The sequence below is a fragment of the Phascolarctos cinereus genome, unplaced genomic scaffold (genome assembly GCF_003287225.1).
Source record: "Phascolarctos cinereus isolate Bilbo 61053 unplaced genomic scaffold, phaCin_HiC Scaffold_726;HRSCAF=1367, whole genome shotgun sequence".
NCBI lineage: Eukaryota > Metazoa > Chordata > Mammalia > Diprotodontia > Phascolarctidae > Phascolarctos > Phascolarctos cinereus.
Genome location: NW_027556098.1, coordinates 379,787,699 through 379,815,251, shown reverse-complemented (window position 1 = coordinate 379,815,251; position 27,553 = coordinate 379,787,699). Strand labels below are relative to the sequence as shown.

At 43.5% G+C, this 27,553-nt stretch overlaps 1 protein-coding gene across 17 annotated transcripts in view; it reads right to left on the bottom strand.

Moving 5' to 3' along the window:
- Positions 1 to 283: 283 nt before the first annotated feature.
- EIF4G3 (eukaryotic translation initiation factor 4 gamma 3) overlaps positions 284 to 27,553 on the bottom strand; it is a 366,388-nt gene continuing 339,118 nt past the window's right edge. For 16 of the 17 annotated variants that reach the window (XM_078145618.1, XM_078145626.1, XM_078145633.1 and 13 more), the window contains 10 exons: positions 26,901 to 27,121; positions 24,965 to 25,080; positions 24,171 to 24,343; positions 17,362 to 17,487; positions 16,037 to 16,118; positions 11,522 to 11,620; positions 10,068 to 10,214; positions 4,445 to 4,526; positions 2,658 to 2,804; positions 284 to 907 (listed from right to left, as the gene is read on the bottom strand). In XM_078145618.1, the coding sequence (XP_078001744.1) occupies positions 726 to 907; positions 2,658 to 2,804; positions 4,445 to 4,526; positions 10,068 to 10,214; positions 11,522 to 11,620; positions 16,037 to 16,118; positions 17,362 to 17,487; positions 24,171 to 24,343; positions 24,965 to 25,080; positions 26,901 to 27,121 (1,375 nt within the window). In that variant the 3' untranslated portion in view covers positions 284 to 725. Of the gene's footprint in view, positions 908 to 2,657; positions 2,805 to 4,444; positions 4,527 to 10,067; positions 10,215 to 11,521; positions 11,621 to 16,036; positions 16,119 to 17,361; positions 17,488 to 23,553; positions 24,071 to 24,170; positions 24,344 to 24,964; positions 25,081 to 26,900; positions 27,122 to 27,553 lie in introns of those variants that run through there. The other variant, XM_078145635.1, reaches the window with a different exon arrangement.

Sequence of the window (27,553 nt, the reverse complement as noted above, 5' to 3'; positions counted from 1 at the left end):
TATGAGTACTTTTCCCAGGGTAGCACTTTTTTTTTTCTGAACAAGTTAATTCTTGGAGCTCTCTGGTCCACAGCATTTTCTCAAATGCATTTCCTTCTGTTCCAAGTTTATGTGTGTTCTGATTACTATTTTGATCTTTAATTTCTGAAGCAAGCTGAGAGGCAGGCAGAAAGATCTGATGCCAAAACCAACAATCAAAAAATGATCTCTCTTACCTAGCTCACCCCCAACCCCCTTAAGACTGGACTATCTACTATGCTTTGAAACAAAAGTGAGGTGCATCTCAAGGGGAGGGAAATTTATTTCTCTGCTTTTCTATTATACAATTTGTTTACAGAAACTGCAAATTAAAAAATTACACTGGCATTTGCAGTCCTTAAAATAAATTAAAGTTCTCAACTTTTTTTTTTTGCTAAACAGATCTGTGTTTCTTTTAAAGAATGAGTCCTTGTTTAAAAAGAAAAGATTAAAACAGAAAATATTTTCTATAAATAATACATGTATTTTGGTTTAGTGCTCCCGCCCTCAGGTTTGACGTTTACTTTTTCCAGTACCTTTTTCCTCCATGATCACCTTTTTGTTTTTCTCTCCCCTCTCCCACTCGTGCACACGTGGGGGTTTCTGCTCGAGAATTGGCCTTGCTGCACTGTGATTGGCGAAGACGTGAAACTTTTTAAAAAAATACTTAAATTGTTTCTTTTGTTTCGTTTTGTATATTTGAAGTTTTAGTTATCCTCTGACTCCTCTTCGGCTTCCCGCAGCCACGTGAAGAAGGCTGTGACCGATTTCAGCGCCACGCCTTTCCCACTCTGCTCGGCAGGGTCCTTGCTGCTTTCCCACTTGTAGAAAGCGTCCTCCGAGATCACCTCCTCGTCATAGAGACAATCAAAAAACATCCGCAACAGATCTGCAAGAGGGGCAAAAGGGGTCTGTCAGTCCTGATGAGGACAGGATTGAGAGGCTCTTAAAGGTCAAACAAGGGAGGGGATTTTTTTCCCCAAGCAGTGATTTTGCACAGATTCTCAAAGAGGACATCAGCGCCAGGCCCCCATCCCCACTTAAAAACAGTTCTCAGTGTTACACCATCACAAAGACTTGGGGACATGAAGAAAGGAGATGGGAATAATTTATATGGTATCTAAAATAATTTTTCTGAAGCTATTATTTTACTCTGTTCTAACTTTTCTATGGTTCTAGGTGTATATCATTTTATATTACATTCCAATCATCTTTTTAAAATAAAAGTCTGGATTGCCCCCCCACCCTTCTGATATGAAAATATTAAATATTATTTTAATAATAAATATTATTATCTAGATAAACTGGGCAAAAACTCTCCTAAATGGGAACTGTGGAAATTCACATACATTCATTCTCTCATGTTCTCTCTCTCATTATATCTCACTTATCCATAACTTTACCCAACCCAAATTATCTTGTTAATAATCTCAATTCTTCAATTTTCTTTAGCCGAGGAGACTTGGGTTTTTACAAGGCAGGCAAATTGATGGGAATAGTAAGCCTCATAAGATTTTTTTTCCCCCATTCTCATTCCTCCAATTCATGTTAGTGATTTGTAATATATATGAAAATTTCCCTGAAGGTTTATATTTGTAAATTATTCTTTAAACATACTAGTAGGAAAGTCAGAGGAATGAGTGGCCGGGAATATGTTAGGTGGTAGTGATAAACTTGGCCTACGATAAAAGATGAGTGTCATTACATTGGACAATCAAAAGGGGATAAGTACAAACCATATTTTTATTCAACTGATTGGAAACAAAATTTCCAACTGTATCTAATGATTGAAAGATTTTATGTATCAGCAAGCAGTAACTTGCCTGTTTCACAGAGAGGAAAACTAAGGGAGGGAAGTTAAATGAGGAGGAAGCAGCGGCAGGTAGTGGGGAGCTCATCACCACCCTCATCACAGGTCTAGACATGGGGAGTTCTGAGAGAACAGCTGGCCTTGTGGGTACATGCTTAGGTGAGTCTCCTATCACAGACCAGTAAAACTTTTTGCCATTTGTACAGACAGAATGAAAAGTATTTGTCCAAAAGCCACAATCTTAAGCAAATGGCATCGAATCGCTTTCCTTTTCTGACCTCATTGCTTCATCATAAACTCAGCTTTTAAAAAAAGGCAATAAAATTTCAATGAACCAGAATAAGGTATTTTAAAATGAACTTTAAGACGGGCTGAATGTTAAGCATGGACCCCTTTCTATTTAAACTCTCATGGTTGGAAAAACATTCCAAAAATGAATGCCTGAGTCAGAACTATGGGCTCTGGTGATCCCTTGAGGACCTGTAGACTGTTGGGGTCATTCTGAACATTAACAGCTAGAAAGGATGAAGCTGCACCGTGCGCACACCCTAGGAGATGCCCTGGAAGCCGTGTGGACACGAAGTCCCTGGCATGGTCTTGCCTTCTGGTTGTTTATCTTTTTTTCTAATCAATATCAAATTCAGGTTTATAGGATGGCAGACAGAAACCAGGCAAGGCTACTCACTTACTTTAAGGTTCAGTTAATAGAAGTTTTGCTGCACTTGAAAGCTGAAGCTCTAGGCTATAGCCCAAAAAGCTAGCACTATTTGTTCTGACTGTTCTAGCATCTCGCTGGTCTAACCCCACACAAAGCCACACATGAACTTACTGGCAGGTTGATCAAGTTTGACGATGGATGCTTGTAGTGCATAAAGTGCTTGTAGTTCCTTCTCTGTATCTGAGTCTAGGTACTTGAGTAAGATCGGTACTCTCTGCTTGATAACAGCAGTGTCCACTCGGAAAGTAGAACAGTCGGCTGGAGAGAGAGAAGAAAAGAGCCAAGTAATCCACAAGGAGCCACCAATGCTAACATGGAAGAGGAGAGGGCAGGGGGCAGAACTGGAATGCACTGGAATTAGGTGAGGGTCAATTTTTAATTGGGAACCATCTTGATGCTACCATTCCCTCACCTCCCCACACCCCTTGGAAGGGGACCACTGAAGCCCCAGAGCTCTGCAGGACTGAGATGTCAGCACTAGGAGCCTCTGAGCACCTGCTGTCCTCCAGGGACTGCTGACTCAATTCCAGGGATGAAGCAACATAAAGGAGAACACAGTAGGAAAAGCAGCAGTCAGAATCCATTTATTAACATGATTAGTGTAAACGCTTGTGGTCATTCTCAGAACCAATACTGATCAGCCTTCCCAAGAACTCAGATCTACTGCTTCTTAGAGGAGGGTGGGTTAAAAGAGGATTGGATGGCAAGAGGGAGAGGGATGTTTGGGTTTTCTTGAAAAACTATTCAACAGCATAACTATCCTTTTAAAAAAGAATCGCTTTTATAAGAAATTATCTCAATATTAGCCCCCTTCCTGGAAAAAACAACAACTTTTAGGGGTCAGGCTTAAATTAGAAAGTTCTACACACGATAAAACTTAAATATAAAAAAGCCCCATATTTTAGACACAAGAATGTTTTTAAAAGAACTTCTAAGACTTTCCTAGTTAGCTTTTTTAGAGAAAAGAGATTTGAAAAGGAATGACTGAAATGTTAGATAACTTTCTCTGTAGGAGGCCTTTCCTGGTCCCTTCCTACCCCATCCCAATGTGATGTTGTATCAGTTTTATATGTGTTTTGTGTATTACCTACTTATACACTATTTGTGCTGTCTCTCCCAGTAGAATGGGAGCTCTGAGGGGCAGGGAATCTTTGATTTTTGCCTTTGTATTTCCAGGACCTGTTGCACAGGGTCTGGCATATTGTAGGGGCTTAATAAACACCTGATTGTTCAGGCATAAATAGTGTGGCCGAGGGCCAGCCTGTTGCCTTGCTTTTCCTGGGTAGAGAATAGATGAATTTGCCAACAGTATATACACTCAAGAATATCTTTTAGCCTTGAAGAAGTTTTTATGGTAAATGCAGAAAGATTACAGGTTAAGCAGATATCTTCAGGAAGAAATATCACAGGCAAAGTTTCTAATCACTAATTATAATTTCACCCAACACCGTGACTGGTAATGGGGCTATCAGCACATTTAAAAATGAAATAAAATGTGTTTATGTATAAGAAGATATTACATCCTCACTCCCAACACACTGTACTCAACACAGTACAAGTAGCTGCGTTAGAATGGAAAAGCCCCTCCCCCCACCCCCCATCTCCCACACAAAAGGCAAGATGTAGCCAGGACACTGGAGCCCAAAGAAGGGCGCTTGGTCCTTCATGGCAGGGGAGCTGGGACCATAATCAAGCAGAGAGCTCCTTCTCCTTTCTGCCTCTGGAGTCCACTCCCCATGCCTGGGAGAAAGCAGCACTTAGCCTGTGTAGAAAATGAACCAGCTCAGGGGAAAGTTTGGGAAATCATTGACTTTTTAGACCTGTGTAAATGAATAATCAAGAACTTGATGAATAGTGATTTTCAGGTGTTAGGAGTTGCCTTGAGAAATGTTACTTACCTATAATAGCTGCTTTACAAACTGCTGTCATTAAAGCTCTAAGGAATGTAGGTGAACTCATCTGGCTTTCATCTAGATTAGCCTAAAATGAAGAGTAAATGCATCCATTACATAAAGTAAGGCACTCTTCTGTAGAGCAGCAACTGTTTCCCAATTCTACTGCTGAGCCTGGTGCTAACTGGGCAGTGAATCCATTTCAGCCCTTCTGAAAGAACTCATTTTCCCTCTTAAAATGAAAACAGCCTTGCTGCTGCCAATGTGGGCAGACAGTGTTACAGGAATCAAGTGTGCCGTCTGCAGTGTGCTCCAGTGTGAACTTGCTCCCTGCCATCCCTGCCTTGGTGGTGGTGGTGGGGGGGGGTTGCACGCGCTTGAAGGGAACATTCTGCCAGGGAGAGGGGCCACAAGCCACACATGAAAAGCCTGGACGTGAAGAGAGGCCACAGGCTGTCACATCTTTCCTCCAAAAATAATTTGCCTTCTGGACCTAAATAGTCTTGGACAATAAAAACATTCAAGACTTTTCCTCTTTATTTTAATGTGGATTCATTTTCAAAATGAAGAATGCTGTGCCTTAATGAAGTTCTAGAGTTGACTCAAGTAGAAGGTAATCTACGTATGGACAAGCTTTTCAGTGGTAGAAGACTATTTCACTCTTCTTTAAAGAAGCCAGGGGAAAATGTAATGGAAATATGAGGCAGGGCCAATGGGACCCCAACCCACTATGAATCACAACAAACAAGGTGGTCAGATAGGACGACGCTCTCCTAAGAGCTACAACAAACAGGAAAAATAATTTTCTAAGCAGATTGCAGGCGTTCTTCTCCAAGTCTCCACTTCTCTTAGGGCCTTTTAGGAGCAGTCCAGCTTAAAGCGGGCATACAGAGACAGCCAAGAAAACACAGAAAAGACCACACTGGAAAGCAGAGAATGTCGGAGTAGTTTTAAAGCTCAGTTACATTTTAAAGAAGGAACTGTCTGAGACTTGAGGGGCTACATTTCTCTCTATGGTGAAGCACTATTCAAGTGACCTAATGGGTCTGCATCTGGCAGCAAGGGAAGCTTCTGCCGATGACAGCTTGGATGCTGCAAAGTCAAGAAAGTAGGCAGAACTGAACACAAAAGCCTGAAAGAGCAAATACAAGCAATTTTAACCAGCTTTATTAGTAAGTTCACAGGAATGAAAACTAACCCACTTCACCCATAGACCATAAAGAAACCACTGTAGGGTAGACTGTAGCCTTTTGCTGCCATGTGGTGCCATGATGGTAGCTTATCCCCCCTAAGGGGTTGGTTTCCATGCTCGTTTCTATCATATTGGCCAGACTTGACTTGCTTATAACTTTCTAAAAAATATTTCACTTGGGCTGGTCTAATCTCAAAGGGATTACTTTTGGAAAATCTGAGTGAATATACTGAACTTGATTTAAGTTATGGGACAGTGAATAAAAACATAGCCTTGCTTTTGGCTCATCAAGTATTTTCTAAACAGACGGACAGAATAACTTCAATCTTGGCATATGGCTAGACTCCCCTGAGGACCAGACTTCAAGGCAAGTCTGAGAAAAGTACAGAAAAGTCCCGGAAATAACAAATAAAAAGGACTGCCTGGAAATGCAGAATAGGGGACCTTGCTGGCTCTGGGCAGTGCCTGCTTCATCTGCTTTAGAGGACAAATAGCATATTCTTTCCACCTACTGAAACCCAGACCAACATAATGACTTTGGTCTACCATGGAAACAAAGTACAGGGAAGAAAACAGTCACTTCTGCATGGTAATTATGTTAAAACCTTGACAGGCTTCACTAATGTTGCCTCAATGTATGTTTTGTTTTTGTTTAAAGAACAAAGGCAATTAAGGCCTACATCTATCCATGTGAGCCAAAAAGTATCGAAAATTAGCTCAGATTTTAAATGGAGGATCTATATTTGCATTCTTTGTTTATTGTGATTTTTTCACTCATACCTCTATTAAAAATGAGCTGATGCCAACATCAGTTCCCATGAATTAACTGATCGTTTCCAGGGAGATGATTCTCAAATCTATCTGTCCTTGCCCTAACCTCTCTGCCTACCTTTAGTCTCACACCTCTAATGGTCTATTAAACAGGAAATCGAACAAAAGATCCTAATGACAACTTAAAAATATATCCAAAACCGAAGTCATTCTCCTTCTCTACAAGCTCTACCCAATCCCAAACTTCATCATTAGTGCAGCCCTCCCCAGCTCACAGACTAGGTGTCACCCTTGACTCTATCTCCTACCGCCATCTCTAATCTGTTACCAAGGCCTATTGAGCTCACTTTTGCAACATCTCTGGAATATGTCTCCTCCTCTTCTCTGATACTGCTGCCACCCTGGCACAGGCCCTTATTGACACCTCTTGTCTGGACTACTGCAATAGCTGCTGGTGGGTCGGCCTGCCTCAGGTTTCTCCCCACCCCAGTCCATTCTCCATTTAGTCACCAAAGTGATTTTCCTAATGCTCAGGTCTTACTGTCTCACCCCTCTATTTAATCAACTCCTGTGACTCCCTGTGACCTACAGGATCAAATACAAAAGACTCTGGCATTCAAAGCCCTTCATAAGCTAGCCCCCTTCTTGAATGTACTCCTTACTCTCCTCTATGTACTCTTTGGTCCAGTGACACTGGCTTCCCGGACGTTCCATGAACAACAACAAAAGATATTCCATCTCTTGGCTCTGGGCATTTTCTTCCATTATCCCCCATGCCTGGAAAACTCTCCCTCCAGCTTCCTTTATGTCCCAACTAAAATTTCATCATCTACAGAAAGCCTTCCCCAATCTCTCTCAATTTTAGTACCTTCTCTCTGTTAATGAATAATAATAATAATTTCCTATTTCTGCTGTACAGAGTATATCGTTTTTCCTGTACATAGCTCGGTATGTATTTGTTTGCACACTGTCTCCTTGATTAGACTGTGAGCTCCCTGAAGGAAGGAGCTGTCTTTTGCCTCTTTTTGTATCTCCACAGCTCAGCACAGTTTCTTAATACAGGCTCATGGTAGGGCTTAATAAATACGTAATAACTGACTGATATAAAGTGCCTTTGTAACTCCTCAATGCATTTATTTCTAACAGCTGAAACTTTAAGAAATTAATGCTGACATATCCTTCTCCTGCTTAACACTGGAGATTTACACTGCTCAAAACAACAGGCACAAACACCCGGGGCCCTGCTTGCTACATAGTCAGAGGTGCACTGATTTAAACGTTCAGTAAAACTTTGAGGCATGTGCTGCTGGGGAACTAATATTTACTGGAAAATTCATCATTTTATTTCTTGGCTTCCTTTGCAAATGGATTCACTGTTTCCTATTTCAGTAGAGGTAGAATCCCACTTTATTGGGCATCCTTTCAGTGTCTAGTTTGGTACAAGACTATTTCCATGATACATCCAAAAGCCCACGAGCTTTCCCAGTGTGCAATTAAGGTTCCATGACATTTGTATGCCTGCATGCCTGTCCATCTGCAAGTCCATCTCTCTAGCAGAGCTGTTCTTCAGATAAGATAGTTCTGTATGCTGTTTTTCAAAATGTTGTGCTAACTGACCTGCTGTAGCTGGGGGAAGGACTGGAGTTTCTTTTGTTTATTGGTTTTTAAAGAAAGTGCTTGGCCTCTGGTTTGTGGACTGGTGGGAATGCTAGTAGGACACTGTCTCATTTTAGGATAGAGAGATCAAAAACACCTGTGGAAAAGTTCAGTTTCTTTTTGATGTAGTAATTTACAAAATCAGTGGTGTCTCCAGTCACTCTGCTGGCCAGTAAGTTTATCTTAAATGGAGTAATTCCCACAATAATTCTTAGCTGCTTTGGTGACTAGAGGTACTATGCCATTTTACAGTGCCCACAAGACAGAAGAAGAAGGCAGGAAGCATCCCAGCAAGACCTCTGACATTTGAAATTTCCCTGAAGAAAGTCACCATTCTAACGGCATTCTGAAAATCCATCGTACATTTTATGAAGCCTACTGCATGTAAATAGTAATGGCAGAACAAAGAGCAGTATTTGCCACCCCCCTTTAAGCTTTGGCAGCAGCCCTCTCCCCCTTACACAAACACACACACACACACACACACACACACACACACACACACACACACACACACTCATTCACTCACTCTCCTTTCCACAGCCCTCCAAGCTGTAGCTCTCTAGCACACTGTTAACAACAGGTGTCTATATGAAGGAAGTCTGAATACAATGTAGACATTCTGATGCCTTTTTCAGCTTATTAAAATAGGATTCAAAGTAGAAATAATGAAACTTGTCAGTTGTGTTAAATAACAAACCAGAAGAAATACAGGATATACTAACAGTCCAAACACAGAAAACTTCCAGTTTAAAAAAAAGGTTATTTTCTGTTACCAGAGTTCACAAGTATTTTTCACAGGAAAAATGCCTGTTATGTATCAACCTACTAGTCTGTGGTACTGGCTTTTCCAGAGGTACACAGTCACATCAAAATGGGACTGGTTTTGTGGGTTGCTGTGAGGGCCATAAGTGATTATAAATGGAAAGTGCTTTGAAATCATAAAATGCTACAGAAATAAAAGCAAGAATATCTTCCCAGCCACCAGTGATGGTAGTTTGAAAAGAGCCATGTTTTGGGACTTTAAGCATGATGAAAACAGGACTGCAAAGCAAAATAGGAGAGAAGAGAAGAAGTTAGATAAAACTAGTGGTAAAAAAAAAGGTTATTTTTAAAGAGTTGGAAAGAAACAAAAGGCATTTGTGGAAAGAAAGATGCTGCCAGCCCTCTCTGGCCTGCACTGCTCCAGGCCTCAAAGTGGGGAACTCAAATGTGCCTGTCCTAGCTAGTACACCTGAAGAGCTCGACAACCCTCTTTGTAGAAATCAAACTTGAAAAAGTGAGATGTTCTCAATAAGCAGAAACACTGCAGAGAAGGCAAAGGTCATAAGCTGGCAGTCAGAACAAGCGGCCCACAGAAACAGGTACAAGAAGAAAACACAAGAAAAAGTCTTTACCGACCCCGTCTGAAAATACATCCCAAAAGAGTGCAGAATAATGACAGCCTTCTGATGACCACTTTCTGGCACACTGTTTAAAATGTCCACTTTCTGGCCAGTGAGAGTCGATGAAGGAAGTCTATGCCGTGGCTGATAGGGTGAAATGCAGGATGCTGAGGGGCACAATTATCTCAGGAGGATGCTGAATTCAGAGAAGAAGACTTTTTGGAGCCTGGCAGCAGTGCAAAATTAGGGGCACAATCCAGGAGAGGGTTGCTTTGGATCAACATTGTTATTTTGGGGAGAGGCATCTGGTGTGATTTCACTGGTGTAGGGAACTCTCTCTTCACACAGATCAGCAACTTGGCTGTGACTTCTGGTCTTGGGTTCACCTGGTTAAGTGATTTGTCCGTGGTCACAGGCTTGTGTCAGAGGCAGGACGTGAACCCAAGTCTGGTGGCTGCACCCACTATGCCAGCTGTCTCTCTCTCTCTCTCTGTTAGTCATGCATGAGACACTACCTTGCTTTCCCTAAGGCTTAGTTAGCATCCCATGTAGTAGAGGGATGGGTGGCTATGCGGCAGAACTCATGTAAACCCACAGGTACCAGGGAGGAAGGGAGTCTTTATACCTCTACCCAGTCAAAGATCTGTTCATCATTCGCCTTGTCCTCAATAATGAGTTTCTCAAGCCGTCTGTACAACTCTTCAGCAGAGAGTTCTTTCTTTGAAAGTGCTTCTGAGGAACTGGAACAGTCAGACTCTATAAAGTCCAACTTCTGAAAAAGGAAAAGTTAAATGCACTTAAGAGTTATCCCTGGGGCTATGGAACCCAGAGATATACCTCCCCTCTAAGATGGACCAAATGACTAGCTGTAGCTAATAGCGGGAAAAACTATCATTCTCGTAAACCTCTTATGGATTCTTCTAGCCTTCCTCTAACTCCCTGAAAAGAAATTAAGGGGCACCAGTCCCCCTTAGTGGTAAGCTCTCTGCAGCTTGCCTCTTCCTCAGTTCCCATTCCCAGAGCTTGCTTCTTCTCTTTGGTACTGGGAGGAGTCTTTAAGGGCAGGTCCCAGTTAACGTCGTTCATATTGAAATCTGTATCCCATCATTACTAGGCAGTTCTGTGGAGTGTAAGTGCCCACAGCTCTCACAGGACCACCCCCACTCCTAATCAGCTCCAGGTGCTCTGAGCTTTGCCTTGAGAGACAGTCTACTTAACCAGTTCTTTAAACCTGAGGTGAGTAACTCAATACTGGTAATCAAAACTGAAGGGATTTTCAGTTTAAAAAAGGGACTGAATGCACATTACCTTAAAACAATTTGTTTTAAGGGTAACTACTGAATGTGCAAGTGATAACAGTTTTGTATTCTACTCCTAAAGCACTTTAAAAAGCTTAATATTTTTAAGGACAATCCAACTCTTCCAAATTGCTTCTAAACATGGGGAGCCCTATTCAAATCCATGTAAAAAGTGTTCTCTTCACGTTCTTGGGCAGCCTGGTGCGTGTGCGGGCCAGGGGTCAGAAAAGCTGGGGCTCAAGACCTTCTTGAGACTCCAGTCAATATCTTTCTAATGAAGGGGCTGGATAAGATGACCTAACGTAGCCTAGCAAAATCAGCCTGTGATTTTATGACCAACTGATGCGCCATCGGATTTTAAAGAGGCCCTTCCGAACGGCTGGTAAGAGAGGATAATGCTGGCCATTGCAAAGAGGCAGATGCTCACTGAGCTGCTCTCTCTCATTTCTGTGGCAGGATTGAGGAAGGAGGTTAGGGAAATCAGTTAACTTTATTTCTTAGAGAACCTTGGAAACATGGAGCAAAACCCTCTATTTGAGAAGAAACCCTGTGGAATCCAAAAGGTGTGAGTTTCGAGGGGCCCTCATTTTTGACTGCCATCAATCTTTAAAGGATTACACCGAATGCTCAGGAACTGTAGTTTCATTCCTGTGTAACTCTAAAGACTGAGAGACCAGCTCACTTTCACCTTCCACTTAGGGACAGACAGGATACTACAAAATAGGCAAGATGAATAACCATCTATCTTGCCATCAGTGGGACCAGGAAACTCCTTACTCACCTGCTCCAGGAGAAAGTTATGTACATCTTCCCCTTCTGGCAAATAGTCCTTCCAACTGAGGCCGGCCTCCCTCCATAAGGCTCCCACTTTCTTATGGCTCTAAATAACAAACAAATGCCCATTACTGCAGAGAGAACAAGGCTTTCAAGAAGGCAGCTTGCTGCTCACATTAAAACGAGCTCTTGGTCACACAAACATAAACCGCGTTAGCCTCTGGGCTGCTAGTGTAACAAGTGTATGTGCTGGTAAATGCAAAGACAAGACTGACTTAGGGTTCACTGAGAAGACCACTATATGGGTTCAAACATTTGTTCATGAAATGGTGCACATGAACTGGTGTTTAATATTCACACACAAGCACAGGCACTGACACAGATACCCACACAACGGGACGTCTAAGGTTCTAAAGCAACTACTTGGCATCACTGCCAGTGTTCAATCACGATCACTTACAATGTTCTTCACAGACTTCTAAGAACCAGACCGTTAATAACAGATGCAGGCCCTACACTGATCAGCTCATCACTCTGCACACCACATCGAGATGTTTGCACAGTTTCCAACTCTGAATACTGAAGATCGTAAGCCAGGAATGAGACATGTTTCTAGGACAAGAAACGCAGGAAGTGGTGGAGCTAGATGAACTGGCTCTGAGATATTGTGATTTGAGGCTGAGCTAAAGGAAGAAGGGGCGCCTACTGCTGATAACTCGGAAGACAAAGCATCATCACAAACACACTGGAGAGCTGTGATGAGACAGAGGATGCTGTACTCTGAAGCACCAAGCAGAAGGGCAGGAACAGTGGCAGGCTCTCCACCACAGCTTTCAGACGAGAACACATGTGACATGTACTGCTTGCACAGCAGTCCCAAGAAGCCAGGCACTATTAACCAGCTATACAAAACATAGAGTCTCTAGTTTCTGTAGGGGGGAAGCGAGCAATGGCCACTGTTTCCTTTAATGATCTATAAACCAATCTGTTCTTGTAGCATATGCCAGTACAGACATCTGTCAAATGGGTAATCCACGAATCTGAGGAAACTAACTTCCAGTTAAGTAAGGAGACAGGATGGAACACGTGACTTGTTTGATATGATAATGATCTATTTTAGAGAGAAGGGGAAGATGATCCAGCTATGTTTAGATCAGATGGAAAGGTTTCCAGTACGGGCCTGGTGACAAACTGTAGGTCTATAATTAGCAGGTAGGCCCGGCCAAGTGAGGAGGGACTCATCACCAGCTGGCCACTATTGGGGGATAACTTTTCAGCCACAACAATTCATGAAAACAATCTACTGAAGTTCATAAGGGGGTTGGGAAGAGCACCATATTAATGAAAGACTGATGTATAGAAGTATCAGAACAGTAGGAATCTCTCGCCTACTTCCATTTAACTGGGAGTAGGCTTCCAAGAAGGGCTGATGGGGACTCAGAAATGCTGGGCTCTGTTATGTCCTAGTCACTGTGTGACTTTGGGAGAGTCAATGTACCACTTGGGCTGCAGTTTCTCCGTCTGTAAAACAGGGTTAACGGCCCTTGTACAACTGAGGGCTGTGGTTAAGGTTAGGGTTAAAGCATTAAGGCTGGGGCAACTAGGTGGCACAGTGGATAGGGCACTGGCCCTGGAGTCAGAAGGACCTGAGTTCAAATTCAGCCTCAGATACACAACACTCACTAGCTGTGTGACCTGGCCAAGTCACTTAACCCTAACTGCTTCACCAAAACAAACAAACAACAACAACCCCTCCCAAAAGCATTAAGGTTAGAAATACTTACTAATGAGGCTACAGAAATCAATGTAAGCCATTACTCTCCATGCACCAAATGAAACTCAACAAAATGGCAGAAGAGATAGCCTTGCTTGATACTGCCTTGACTATCCTGGCCTCTGCCCCTCAACCTCCTCCATTTCACAACCTGTATCTTCACTCCTTGCAGCCGTCCCCAGGCAGAGTCACTCATACCCATAAGGATGCTCTTCTCCAAAATCTGGAGTTCTCTGACACCAGCCACTTGTTCATCTATCTTTGCCTCTGTCCCCCCCAGTTCCTGGCCCTCTCTTGACTCCTGACCAAGTCTCCCTCCTTCCTATTCTCCCAGCCTGCCCTGGCTCTGCCTCCCAGAGTTGCTATGGGATCAGATGAAGCCATGTATGTGAAGCTCTTGGCAAATCCTAAACCACCAGAGACGTGACAGCTGTCTCTTGCCCTTCAGTATTGGCCCTGTGGCAAACTCTTCTACTTTTGAATCGTTTGCCCCTTTATGCTATGCCCCACCCCCTCGTACTCCCGCTGGAGTGCTGCTGACCTCTGCCGGAAAAGAGTGTCACACAACCACATGCCTTTGGTAGATGTACTTTCTCTGATCTTGCCCGGACCCTCACTGCCATCTGTCAACGCTGTTTTATCCCATGCTGGAGGGGCTATTTCGAGCCTTCTCTTCTCTACTCCCACTTCCTGCCATCCTTCTTCTCTACCTCTCAGCAGAGGACCTGCTTGCCCTTCTATGTGAGTGACACCGTCAGCTGCTCCACACTTAAAAGTCCCTCGCTATCACCTCCTTTCCTCTCTCCTCTGCTTTTGTCTCTGAGGAAGAAGTGGCCTTTCTCTGACAATCCAACCACATACGACCTTAATCCCATTTCCTGTCTCTTCCACAAACTTTCCCCTTTGACCTGTCTCTCTCTCAACCCCTCTCGCCCCCATCCCCAAATCTTCCATATCCATCCACCTATATCCACTGTCTCCTTCCCTACTGTCTACAAACACAATGGATTGCTCCCAATCCATTCCTTTCTAACTTCTGATGCCATCCCTTACTGAAAAGGCTCTCTCAAAGCCAGCCACCTTTAAAGGTCGAAGCCCACTGGCCTCTTCTCAGTGACCCTCACATGTGTCCTCTGTAGTTGGCAAGCTGCTGCCCTGCCCTTCTCCTCCTGATGCTCTCCTCCCCCCCGCCTCCTTTTAAGTGCTATCTCCTGGCTTTCTTCTCCTAACTTTTTTACTTGCTCCTTTTCTCAGCATCCTTTGCTGATCCTTATCTATCACTCACCCTTTGGGCATGAGTGCCTTCCAAGGCTCTGTCTTGGGGACTCTTCTTCTTCCTTTATATTCTCTTGGCGACCTCATTAGCTTTCATGGGTTCAGTCAGTCATCACTTCTGTGCAGAGTCCCTCTTCCACAGACCAAGGCTTAAATTAATCCCTCTCCTCACCTCCACTGTTGCTCGCCTCCTGGGATCTTCACCTCATCATCCCACCAGGTTCTCAAACTCAACATGTTCAAAATTGGACTCATTATTGGCCCCACTAAATTCACTCCATTCCAAACCTCCTAATTTCTTTCGTGGGCACCCATCGCCTTTCCTGTCACACAGATTTGCAACCTTAGTTATCTTTGACTTCTGTCTCATCCCCTGTGCCTGGTCACTCTCCTCCCTCCACGACATCTCATAGACAGCCTTCTTTCCACACATGTGGCTAATCCTCTCATTTAGGTGGGCATGATTTCTCACCTTGAATATATCAAAGTCTCCTAATTGGTCTCCTTACCTCCAGGCTTTTCCCTCTCCAATCCATCATCTACACAACTATCACAAGAATATTCCTAAAACACAGATGCGATCACGTGACTCTCCTTCCTAAAGCTATGTAGTAGTTCCATATCATCTTGAGAACAAAACACAGTCTCTGAAATCTGGAAAAAGTTTTGAGGCTGGCTCTTATGGAAGTTTTCAGACTTATTTGATATTACTTCCTTTGCCAATTAATTCCTCTTGCCCTGTATAGAGCTTGCCTTGTATAGATTTGTTTGTATGTTGTCTCCCCCATTAGACTGTAAGCTCCTTGGGGGAGCCTCTTTTTTGTATCTTCAGCACTTAGCACAGTACCTGGCACATAGTGGGTGCTTAGTAAATGTTTACTAATTGATTTATAAATTCTAAATTTCCCTCAAATTGAAACTGCAATTCTGTTCCTTGAATTTGGAATCTCCCCCCTCCCAACCTTTGCAGAATCTGTTCCCCTGTACCTAAACAACATTTTCTTCTTTGAGCCTAAGCTTAGGCGCTGCCTCATAGAGGAGGCCTTTCCCAATGCCCACAGTGGTCAAGTGCTTCCCCTGCCCCATCATTATCTCACATGACTTATCTTTGCAGATGCTCTCTCCTCTAGTAGGAAGAAATTACTTGAGGGGAAGGACTGTTTGGCTTTCGTCTTAGTCTCCTCAGCACCTAGCACAGGTACCTCAGACGAAGCAGACTCACTAAGTTTTAATTTCGATTCAAGATTGATCATAAGAGACACAAAAACAATCTCTGGTATCAAATTTAGATAAATGTGTCCAGTTTCCATGGAGTCAACATCAAATGCTCTGAAGAGGAATTGCAGCAGGATTCCCTCCCTCACAGGTCTCCTGACTGTTCTTGCACCATGGCTAAGCCAGTCTCCCAAGCCCAGATCATCACCCCCTCTTCTCAGGCTCATCTGAACTTATGACATAAGTGGGAGCACTTACCATTTGTTTGCATAGAAGGTGCAAGATTTCAGAAAGCAAGACCCCGGCTCTTCCCACAGGAAGTAAAGGTTTGCTAAATTCTCTGCAACAGAGCATACAAAGCAACAGTCACATTCACGAGGAGGTATGTCAGCCATGCAAAGTAAACATTTCTGATCAATTCCTTCTTGTGCAGTGAGAAAAGACTGCATATCTGGGCTGATAAAGACTGCACAACTGAGCAGAGAATACCAATGTGCATCTATGGCCATGTATTTTTTTTTAAATTTTTTTAAAGGCAATTGGGGTCAAGTAACTTGCCCAGGGTCACACAGCTAGTAAGTGTCAAATGGTTGGTCTGAGGCTGGATTTGAACTCGGGTCCTCCTGACTTCAGGGCCAGTGCTCTATCCACTGTGCCACTTAGCTGCCCCTATGGCCATGTACTCCAAGGACTTTTGGTTTTACCTTGGACCATACAATGCCGGGATGGAGAAGCTTAAAGAGAGATTTTTCAGTTAAAATGCCAACTCTTCCTGCATCTCTCACATACCACTTTCTGTTGTAAACCAGTATCACCTTTATCGTGTAATGTTGTACAGCAGCTGTGTGTGGCCGTATCTTCCCCCTTACTAGATGATAAACAATTGGAGGGCAGGGACCTAAAAAACCATGTCTCAGTACCTAGCACAATGCTTGGCTCTGCCTACAGAAGGCACTTAATAAATATGTACTGCTTTGGTGTACTATATCACATCTTCCTCCAATGCCATTACTCCAGGGTCAAACACTGCTTTCTCTGCTCGCCTATCTGCATTCTCTAATTTTTCTTTCAAAGCAAAAGGAGGAAACCCTGACTAGCCAGTAATGAAGTCATAAAACTAACCCCTAGAAGATATTATGGAAAGGTGTTGTGGTATTTTTTGGAAGCAGGGGAAACACAGTAGGGCCTTTTCCTAGTCTCAACCAACTTCAACTATACTGGCAACTTCTCTGATCTTTCTCCTGCTCATGGCTGTGAGAGGGAGGACGGGGGTGTGGGCGGGAAGAAAGGGAGTGGTTTGTTTTTAAAGTCAGAAGATCTTAAGAAAGAAGCACATTTGAGGTACCTCACATGGAGTAGTGTGATACATTGGGGAGAGCGCTGGATTCAAAGTCAGAAGACTTAAGTTCAGGGACCTTGTTTTACCACTTACTGTGCGACCTCACACTATGCCCTAAGAATAAAAGCTATGACTGGTGACATTTCCATAATGTTTGAGATCTACTAAGGCCCTGAAGCGGTCAGGTTGGTCACCTCCCAACCAGCTGAGTTGATGTGCTATACCAGAGACCTGAGTGACTTACGTGATAAGTTCTCTCATAGAGATTCCTCCTTCTTTTAACATGGGGGTCACCAGCTCAGCAAGGTACAACCAAATATGGGGAATATCGATGGCCATGTCATCTGCCAACTCCAAGGTATCTGAAAACCTGCCAAAGACAAAGAAAAGACATTCAAGTGCAAAAGTTAGTTTGAATGTCAGATGTTCTCTTTACGAAGCTCTCAAATATCTCTAAATTGACAAATAAAAGAGATGGTGACCAGCAGATGTCAGATTCATTATTATGTATATGTCAACATCATATATGGAAGAGATATAAAGGAAAGAAAAGGCATGATTCCTGCCCCCAAGGAGCTACAATTTCATGGAGAGGAGGAAGGAATTGAGAAAAAGCACCTCCTTTAAGTTTTTGAAGAAGTGGGGGATCGTGCGTGTGGAAGACTGCATGTCTACCAGATATGATTTATGTTCATCAGTTTAACTCAATTGTCTTTTTTTACCCTCTTTTACAAAAAAAACTTTCTTGGGGAGGTAACTTACAAATGATGGTGACATAAATATAACATTATCAATAAAAGTAAGATAAAACAATTTAATGGAAAGAATGAGTCAGGTACAAAAGCTTGAAGCATTAATTAGAATTTTTAAAAAATCAGACTCTCTACCTTAAAGACATTACCTTTGGCCTTCATGGGTGTCAATAAACAATGCTAGTTTAAGTTTCTACTGTGTTTTCCTTACAATCTCACACAGAAGGATTGAGGGCCCCAGAAGTGAAGCAGCTCGCCCCCCTGATTTCCTCCCTCCCAGCTCACAGCTATTTTCCTTATTTCCAGATCAGGAAATGTCAGTAAATGAGCACAAAACAGAGGACTTAAAAATATCAAGTGTTTTGTGAAATGTGGCGACCTTTTCCATACGGACAGTCATTAAGTGCCACACACATCTAAGCTACTGAAATGTTCCACGTCGCTTAAGGATAACAGGGAAGCTGGAATGTGGGAAAAGAATACATTTTTAGATGTCTTGTACTTTTCCATCAACTCAGTAAGCTGTGAGCCTCAACAGAAATAAATCATAGGCATTTCAAGAAACTTCAGCATGCTGATCGCTGGTTTACAACACATAAGCAGAGGTGGAAGCTGCTCTGTAGAGGCAGTGTCAGACAAGAGGCTGCAACCCTGAAGGAGGGCCTGTAAATGCAGCTCAAGAGGTTTCATCAGCAATATGGCTCAAGTTCTACACTGATGCTTCACTGGGACTCTTAAAGCCTATGCCAATAGCATACGCCTTGGTAGCTTTGACCAAGCTAAAAAGGTTCCGAATAATGGCCTGGTGTCAGAGCACATGTTAAATCAGAGGATCATTACCAGGTTGGCTGCAGAGTACATTTTTTAGCTATAGTACCTCACGAAGGTCACACTCTATGAAGGCAATGAAGGCTTTGGTGTTACAGAGGAACAACCTGAAAGCTGTTGCCTGGACAATACCCCCATGTGGTGCCAAACGCCCTGACCAACAAGCCAGTGTCCTCTCCTATGGAGTGAGGGAATGAGCTCATTTCTAATTCCCATTGTTAAGCTCTCAGATCTTAGGATTCTAAGCAGAAAGCAAAGTCTAGAAGGCAGGAATGTTTTGGGCATTTGTCACCTTGGTGACATCCTTCCTCAAACCAAATGGAAGGTCTAGATGGCATGATGGCTTCTTATAGAGGCTGCTGGGATATCATGACCTGTGCCACGTGCTATCAGGGCCTCTCAAGCAGTGAGTGATGCCACTAACTCAACAGAACTTCTTGTGGAGGCACAAGAATGGAAGCAGCAGGGCACTGGGACAGAAGGACTGGACCTGGCTTCAGGAGGCTCACTCACAGTCCTGCCGTTCTCTTGTTTGGTGACCTTGAGCAAGTCGTGGTTGGCAGGGCCACATTTTCCTCCTCCACAAAATGAACAGGGCTCACTCATCTATAAGGTTACCCCATAATCTCTAGTGTTCTATGATGTTATGACAAGATCAATGAACAGTGAGGTCCTAGAAAACTGACAATCTCATCAGCACCAAAACACCGCTTCACACCAAAGAACTTCAGTGGGATGGCCATCAGCAAAAATCAGGACAGAATCACCAGGCTGTCACTGCACAGCCAAGTGAGGCAGGATAATCCCAACTTGAAAGGACACATTGTTTTAAAGGGAGGCTAACGCACAGCTTCTGACAGGAGCCTATCTGTGAATTGTTGATCAATAGCAGGCGATGATGGAACTACTCTAAGGGCTCCAAGAACGTAAGACAAAGTGTCACAAAAACAGTGGGTTATTCATGTAGAGAGTTCAGCTACAAATGAAAGCACTTAATCCATGGGTGCAGGATGGGGCTGTGGTAGCAAACCGTCTTCTTTTGGCACTCCCTGATACACACAGGTTCCCACTTTTGGAATATACCATATTCACCTGGGGAATGTCCTCCTTGTCCCCATCCACTTGATGAAATCCAACTTACCTTCAAAACCCAGCACCAGTGCTGGTCTGCCATGACACTATCCCTTGGACCTTTTCCCCTCTCAGCATTCAAGTGACCCTTGGTTCACATAATCACACCCTTATTACATCCTCTGTGTGTGTGGTGTGTGTGTGTGTGTGTGTAACAGATGTTCTCATTGTTGTATCCCCTCCCTCCACCACTTCTCCCCCCACCCCAACCCTCTAGACTGTGGGCTCTACAAGGGCAGGGGATGGATGGTGTCTTATGCTAGTACAGCATCTTGGAAGCAGCAGGCATGTAACAGGGACTAATTCACTCTAAAGTGATGGAGAGGACATCTCTTGGATAACAGTAAACTGACGGAAGTTACACTTGCTTGGCAGCCAGGTAAAAGATCCAACATCTCCTAGGGGGTGTCAAATACTTCTAAGACCTCAATATTATAGAGTATTGGCCCCTATGTTCTTCGTGTATCCAGGTATGCAGCAAAGACCACATCCACTCTACTGAACTGGGGCATAAAACCACGGTCTACTTCCAGAACACGACTGATGTTACCAAGCTGCAGCCTCCACGAGGGTGGGGACCTCATCTAATTCTTCTTTGTGTCCCCCATGGTGCTCAGAACAGGACTGGACATACTGCAGATTCTCAGGAAAGGTGTGCAGAATTGAAATGAGTGTCATTCAACTAGAAAGGAAGAACCCGCATCATAGGGCTTAGAGCTGGGACGTTAGAGATCATCGAATCCAGTGTTTTCATTTTACAGATGAGGAAACAGAATCCCAGAGAGGGGAAGTGGCCTTCCTATGGTCCACTAGGGATTGGCAGAACCAGGATCCAAACTCGGGTCTCTTCGGACGCAGTGTGCTCTTCCCTCTAGCCCAGGCTGGCCTCAGTAGCTGAGGTTGGCACTGAGTGTTGTCTTGTGACATTGTGCGGAGATGGAATCATATCACACTGTAGAGAACTAAGGAAAGGAGGGGAAAACTAAGGAAAAGATGTGAAGTGAGCTGTACTGCGGGACTACCAAAGGGAAAGCTTTATTTTACCTGAAAAAGAGGCAACTGATTTAAGAGATGGACAACTCAAGTGGCACACTGGACATTCCCAAAGAAGGAAGCCCCAGAGGGAAGCCTCTGGCAGACTGAGCGGAACCCCGATCAAGGGCTTACGAAAACCAAGACTCAAATAGGATGACAAGGCAGGGAGGGGCTGTGCAAAGTGTGCTCAAGGAATCAAACCCTTCAAAATATTAACATAAGACTATCTAGAGATATGGACGTGAGGAGGAAAGTCAACTGAAGGACAGATGGTGATTGATAGCATCGAACACACCTACTTCTCAATCCACAGATTTTTTGGGTGAGCCACATGAAGCACTACTGAACACTGCAAGGGAACACAAATCTTAAGTGCCCTGTAGAAATGCTGATGAAAATGATTTTCCCAGAAAAGGCAAGAATATCATGGGTACCCTAAGGGGGTCAAGTAAGACAAAATAGCAGAAATAATGACCCCACCTTCTGAGGTGAAGTCTATATATACCACATTTTGGGGAGAACTTTTTGTCAACTGAAAAAGGTGGTTTTAGGATCCTGAGTTACATCAGAAACCACTCTAAACATGTGACAGCCTTTCCTGCATACTTAAACAAGAAGAATTTTTTTGAGCCCTGGTAAGAAATGGCTGTTGTCAGCAGCATTACTTCAATGTCTAACTCTCTCTCTCTCCAAGCAATTCCCACCACATATAAGTTATTCAGATGACCATATAGAGCCGGACACTCAAGGAGAGCTTACTGATTTACCCAAAATGCACATCAGACTCACACCTGACACAGCCTAAAGAAAAGTGAACTATGTAGGGTTGAAACACTCATACAGCTTGCTTCACATACTTCAAATACAAGCTTGAAAGGCTCTGTGGGGAGGTAAGAGAGTGGAGGCTGGGCCTTGCGAAGCCTGGGAATGAGCTTGGAGACCCTCCTCTCTTGATGATCAGCACCATCACACCCAGCCTGAGAAGGTTCATATGAGAAGATGGCTGCTGACCAGGGTTGCCCTCATGGCAAGGTAGCCAAAGAGTGTTCTTCCAGCATCCCAGGAGAGATTCAGAAGGATGTTCTTTGGTGACTCGAGTCACAAAAACTAAAAGTGGTGGCAATGCCTTGTCCAAGGCACTTCTGTGGCAAGAAATCCAATGGCTTCTCTAGAGGGGACTAGAGACCCCATGGGGAAAAAAAGAAAGCCCCCAGCTGGCTCATATGCCACGAGGCCTTCCCTGGGTGTCCAGGGTAGTCTGTTCCTCTGTCCTGACCACCATGTGTTTCTTTGGGACTGCAGTACTTTCTAATTTTCTGTCTGATCAGTTGAAGGCATGTAGGCCCAATCTCCACTACTGAAGGAGTGGCCTGTGGGCACAAGCACACACCTGTCTCCTTTGCAGTTGGAGCAAAATCTCATCCTCAACAAAGGTGTAGCCACCATCTCCCCAAAATAAGTTGTGGATGATACATGTACATTAGGTTAGGAACTATGCCAGTGTGTCCCAAGAAAAGATCTAGTCTAGGGCTGAAACAGCCCTTGCTTATAAACACTTCTGATCTTATCCATTACTAGGTTAGAGAAGCTCCTAGGGCTAGTTCAAGTGAAAAGTTAAGCAGGCTCATACAACCAACTGTTGTCTAACAAGGTCCCCCTTGTTAGAATGGGCCTTCTGGGGGATCCGCTTTGGTCTAGGGTTTGCACTAGAGCATACCTGAATTTCTGATGTGTCCCAGGAAGCAACCCAGCCTCTCAGGAGTCCTCTCAGCCAAGAATGACCCACAGCCGGGCCAGACCTCCTGGAATGGCTCTGGATTGGAATAGATCTCCTGGCCCCATGCCAGATGTGGACAAACTTCTGGGAGTGATGGGGAGACAGAGTGAGGATGGTAAGGCACTGTGCAATCCAGCATTTCCCCCCCATTTCAGATTCCATAGCATTCATTGGTAAGGTGCCTTGTTATCCTGATACGTAGCAATGTGAAAGGTTGAGAATTATGAATTGGTATACCCAATGCCCCAGCTGATCCAATTTCCTGGACGTCAATATGGGATCAAAGCAAATAGAGCAGCCAGAGCCCCCTGAATTTTGGTGTTGCTAGAGAATGGATGAGATCTGAGTTGAGTTTGTCCGTTGAGATGGTGTATTTGCCCATCTGTTGTCTTTTCCTTGGGTAGATCATGGAAATAAGTCATATAACCTCAATGACTTGGAACTGGGTCATGTATGGTACCATCATCATGGCCTTTATCGATGATCACCACAGAGATTTGTGCCAAATTTCCTTGTTAAATTCAACAGGCACAAGTCAACTTCACCAGACTCCAGGTCATTGCTGGGAGCCAACTCTTCTGATTATACTAGCAGGGAGATGTTTCCCAGTACCTTGAGGCCTTCTTCAACATAGTCCTATGAATAATTGTCCCTGTATGTTTAATGTTAGTCTCTGAATGCCATTGTATGTGAGGATATTTCCATGGCAGGCACTGGCTGGGAGACCTGTGATGCCAGAGCTAACAGCAAACTTGGATGTCAGGATTCAAGAGAAACTGAGTGCTGAATACCAGTGACAGTTGGAACTTCATTGGACGAGATGCTGTCAAGAACCACAATGAAGCAAACCTGGAATGGATTCTATGCATGAGACACCAAAGACTTATAAACTTCCATGGAACTACAATGGGCATAAAAGTTAGAATTTTTTTGAAGCAGTAAGATACAAAACATTTTTATGTCAAGTCAATAGCTGCCCAGGATAGAAAGCTTCTGCTCTCAGATATTCATGCAGTAGTTTTTTATGAACTGAGTTGATAAGCTCTCTAGAGTTTGCACATTTTGGGGTGTCTCTGCTAAACTCACCCTCTTTCACAGCCCCAAACTACCTAAGGTAAGAATGCAGCAAAACAGTAGGCACATACAGGAAGTATTTGTATCCCTGGCACATTGCACAGTGCTTGGCACACAGCAGGCATTTCATCAATGCTTGTTGCCTCGATGCCTACAAGGAGATGGGATTGCAGAAGGCACTCAGTTGGGTAATCAGATCAGCACCTCCAAATAAAATCTATTTGGCTAAATTTATCATTTGCATTTTCAACCTTTCCACATCTCACTAGACACCTCCTCAAAGAATCCGTACAATCAGCAAACTGTTGTCAAAGCACAGCCCAGTGGACATTGGATATTTCTGTCCATGGAAGAAGCTGAAAAGAGAGAAGAGTTACAGACAGGAAACATAATTTTACAATTCACCATCGCCCAAGAGTCTGATAACTGATGGCTGTCCTTGAGGAGGATACCAACCCTTTGAAGAAGTCCTGTTTGCTGAGTTTTTCGGATTGCACCAACTGGTGTAGTAACTGGCCCATGTGATCCCTGGTGATCTGACTCCTTTCCAGGGTAGACTCCACTCCCACTCGCACAAAAATAGGCAATAGGTTCTGTGCATTTAGTTCCTCTACACACTGCATGGCTTCCTGTTCAAATAATGGAAAGTGGTGTAATTACTTTAACAATTGGGACAGTTATCAAGCAGAGGGGTCCAAACAAATGAAGGCTTCACATTAATGACAAGAGCACAGAAAGCATCCTACAATGGGCTCCTTGTTGTAGGGCATGTTAAATGACAAATGCCACAATTCATCTTATGGTCTCTGGTTTGTGGATTCTTGGCTCTTTCTTATGACGTTTGTAAGGATATGATTGCTTTCTCGAATTTTATTAACCGCAAGTGCTAGCCTTTCTTCTTTCCCTACGAGGGAATGCAAGTGAACTCATGCGGCTTGATTAAAAAGTAACATATGCATGGATACATTTGTACATAGCTCTATTAATAACTGAAGCTGCTCTCCCCTTGTTTGGCCCATCAAATCCCCTCAAGTAAGTGACCCTAATTCACTCTCCACATCAGACTTATTTAGCAAACAGAAAGCTCAGTAAAATGGAGATTTGATCCCAGACCCTGTTAGATATTTAATGATTACTTTGTAAATCCAGAACAAGGTTACAAGGGACCTTACAGATCTCCTAGCACAGGCCTCCTCATTTTAATATGACTCCCTATCACATACAGCAGCCTGCAGATTGATTTTGTTTACCTTAAAATCATTAATGTGGAGGAATTCATCAATAATAGATTTAGACTTTCTCTCCATCTCCTCCTCTGACAACAAAGGCTTTTCAGGAACTGAAGCTGTGGGAACATCTGGTTTAGCTAGCAGTAAGGAAAAAAAGACAGAGACAATTGAGAAAGGGCACCTTTCACTCAAGTGAGAGTACACAATCCCTTACTGACACTGATGTTTATTAAACACTTTAAATTGTGGATGAGTACTAATCCTTGCTGAGAAGCTTTAGGCTACTACAAACACAAAAAGTATAAGGCAATAGTTCTTGCTATTTAATGCCTTGTTTTTACTATGTTTTTCACTAGTTAATGAGCTTGATGGTTAAGGGATATAGAGGTTGCAGACTACAACAGTAATCTTTAGATGCAAGAGTGGCCATCAAAGGGAGACAGAAGAAGTGCCCCAACACTGGGGGTAAAAAATGTCAAGTCTTCAAAAGACCAAAGGAAAGGGTAAATCACATTCTTTGGAGATTGGAAGCCTTCTTCCAGATTAAGAAATATAGGCTGCAGATCAAAAGGTTTTTATGAACTATCAGGAGAAACTGCCAATATGGGAAGCAATCATGACGAGGGTAGAGGAACTGTTTGTAAGTAGCTAAGGTTGACGGGCCCCCTGAACAGCCCTGGACACAGAAGCCATGTCCATGGAGCCTAAACCATCTAAATGGTTAACAATGCAAAGGAGAAAGAATACCACTCTCTGCTCCATTCTCCATGATCTCATACCACAGAGAACCCAGCACTTAACAAAGACTTGTGCCTTTTCCTGTAACTGGTTAGCAGTTGCTACTCTATCTTCACTTCCCACCGATGGCACTCCCAATTCCTGTGGCAAACACTAATGACACCCCCCCTTCACTATGAGTTCTGACAATTATGATACGTGACAGAGCCTACCACTTTTACTTCAAATTACATATTTTGATTAAATTCATCAAAATAAAATATCACCATGTGACCTGAGATTAGTAAAGTAGTAGTGTGATCAAAGAACATTTCATACAAGATTCATAAGCTCTTTAAAGCACTTTCAAAATTTCAATAATTTGGTTGCAGGTAAGAACCTTTTAATGGCACATGTTAAAAGTCTGGACCATGACATGACATAATTGTATGTAACGTATTTCTCTTCCAGACCCCATGCCAAGCAATTGGGGCTACATGAAGAAGGCTAACTCTGTCCTCTGGTCGAAGCACTGAAGTCCCAGAACCAATGGGGAGATGATGCACTCGCCTTTAAATCCCCATGACAGAGCATTCCCACCAGAGCCACAAGTGAAGTGACTGTTTTAGAACTTGCAGGTGAAAAATCCTCAGTAGAGCAGAGCACACGGAAGCCCTGTGCAGCCTTTACGATGGATGTCTTTGTCATTTGGGAGAACTGCCATTAACTTCAATCCACAGTAACCCTCTGAGTACATACGTGCTTTACACAACGTGTCCAAAAAGGCTGGCAATTACACCAGACAAGAGAGAACAGGAAGTTAAGCCTGCCACCCCCTCCTCAGTTGACCCTGGGGTGCCTGGAGAGTGTGGGTGTCTTCAAACAGGGCACACTTATACCGAGCAGATGGGCTGCAGCATCCACATACAACAGGGTGAGCTGAGGGCAACAGCACAGGGACATTTCTGGGCTGCTTCACTGGAAGGTGAAGTAGCCTTATGGCTCACTGAACATTTGGGAAGAAGAGGGGGAATCATGAGTCAAATGTTGGACGGTCAGAACAAGCCAATTACACGTTTTTGAAAACAGCAGTTTAACTTCCGCAGCACTGCGGCCCTGCCTGGGGGTGGGCGGTGTCTCTAAGTCACCTCTGTCTCTTTCCCTACACCCTGCAGCGACGGCCACAGATTCTGGGACGCAGATCCCTATCTCTGCCATCACGGAAAGCCCAATGGCTCACCTGTTTCCCTCGTCTTGCTGCGGTCCGCCTCTGCGATGCTCCTGTCCATGTCCATGCCCCCTGTTAGCTGTTTCACAGTCTCAAGCATCTCTCGTCGCTGTTCTTCTTGGGACTGATTGTCTAACAGATCTTTGCTGCTGCTACCACGAAGGAAGGTGTTTGGACGAGGCGTTGAAGAGGGAAGGGGCTTGTCATTCTTCTCCCTGCCCATGCTTCCTCGACTTCAACACAAAACAACACTTCTTCAAAAGGAAGGCTATGTCAAGCTTTACAAGAGCAAATAATCACCTAGCTTTTAAGCTGTTTATTAATGCTGATCCTCCAAAATCATGCTACAAATTAAATAATTCTCAGATACATATTCAAGAGACTTTTCCTGAATTACTTCCAAATACATGAAAAAGCAAAATAATCTTTACAGCATTGTAAGAAAGTACCACAGGGAGCTCTTATTAAGATAAAACAATTCTGTTTTCCTAGGTGATAAAGAAATATTCATCATGATAAAAATAATCTGTTGACTTGTCTCAATTTTTAAATGGTTTAAAAGCCTATAAAAAAATGAGAAGCTGTAGGATGGAAGAGATCTAAGGGCTGGTTAGAAGCTGACTAGTCAGAGAACTAAAGCTGGGTGCCCTTATTAAAGAGCTCAC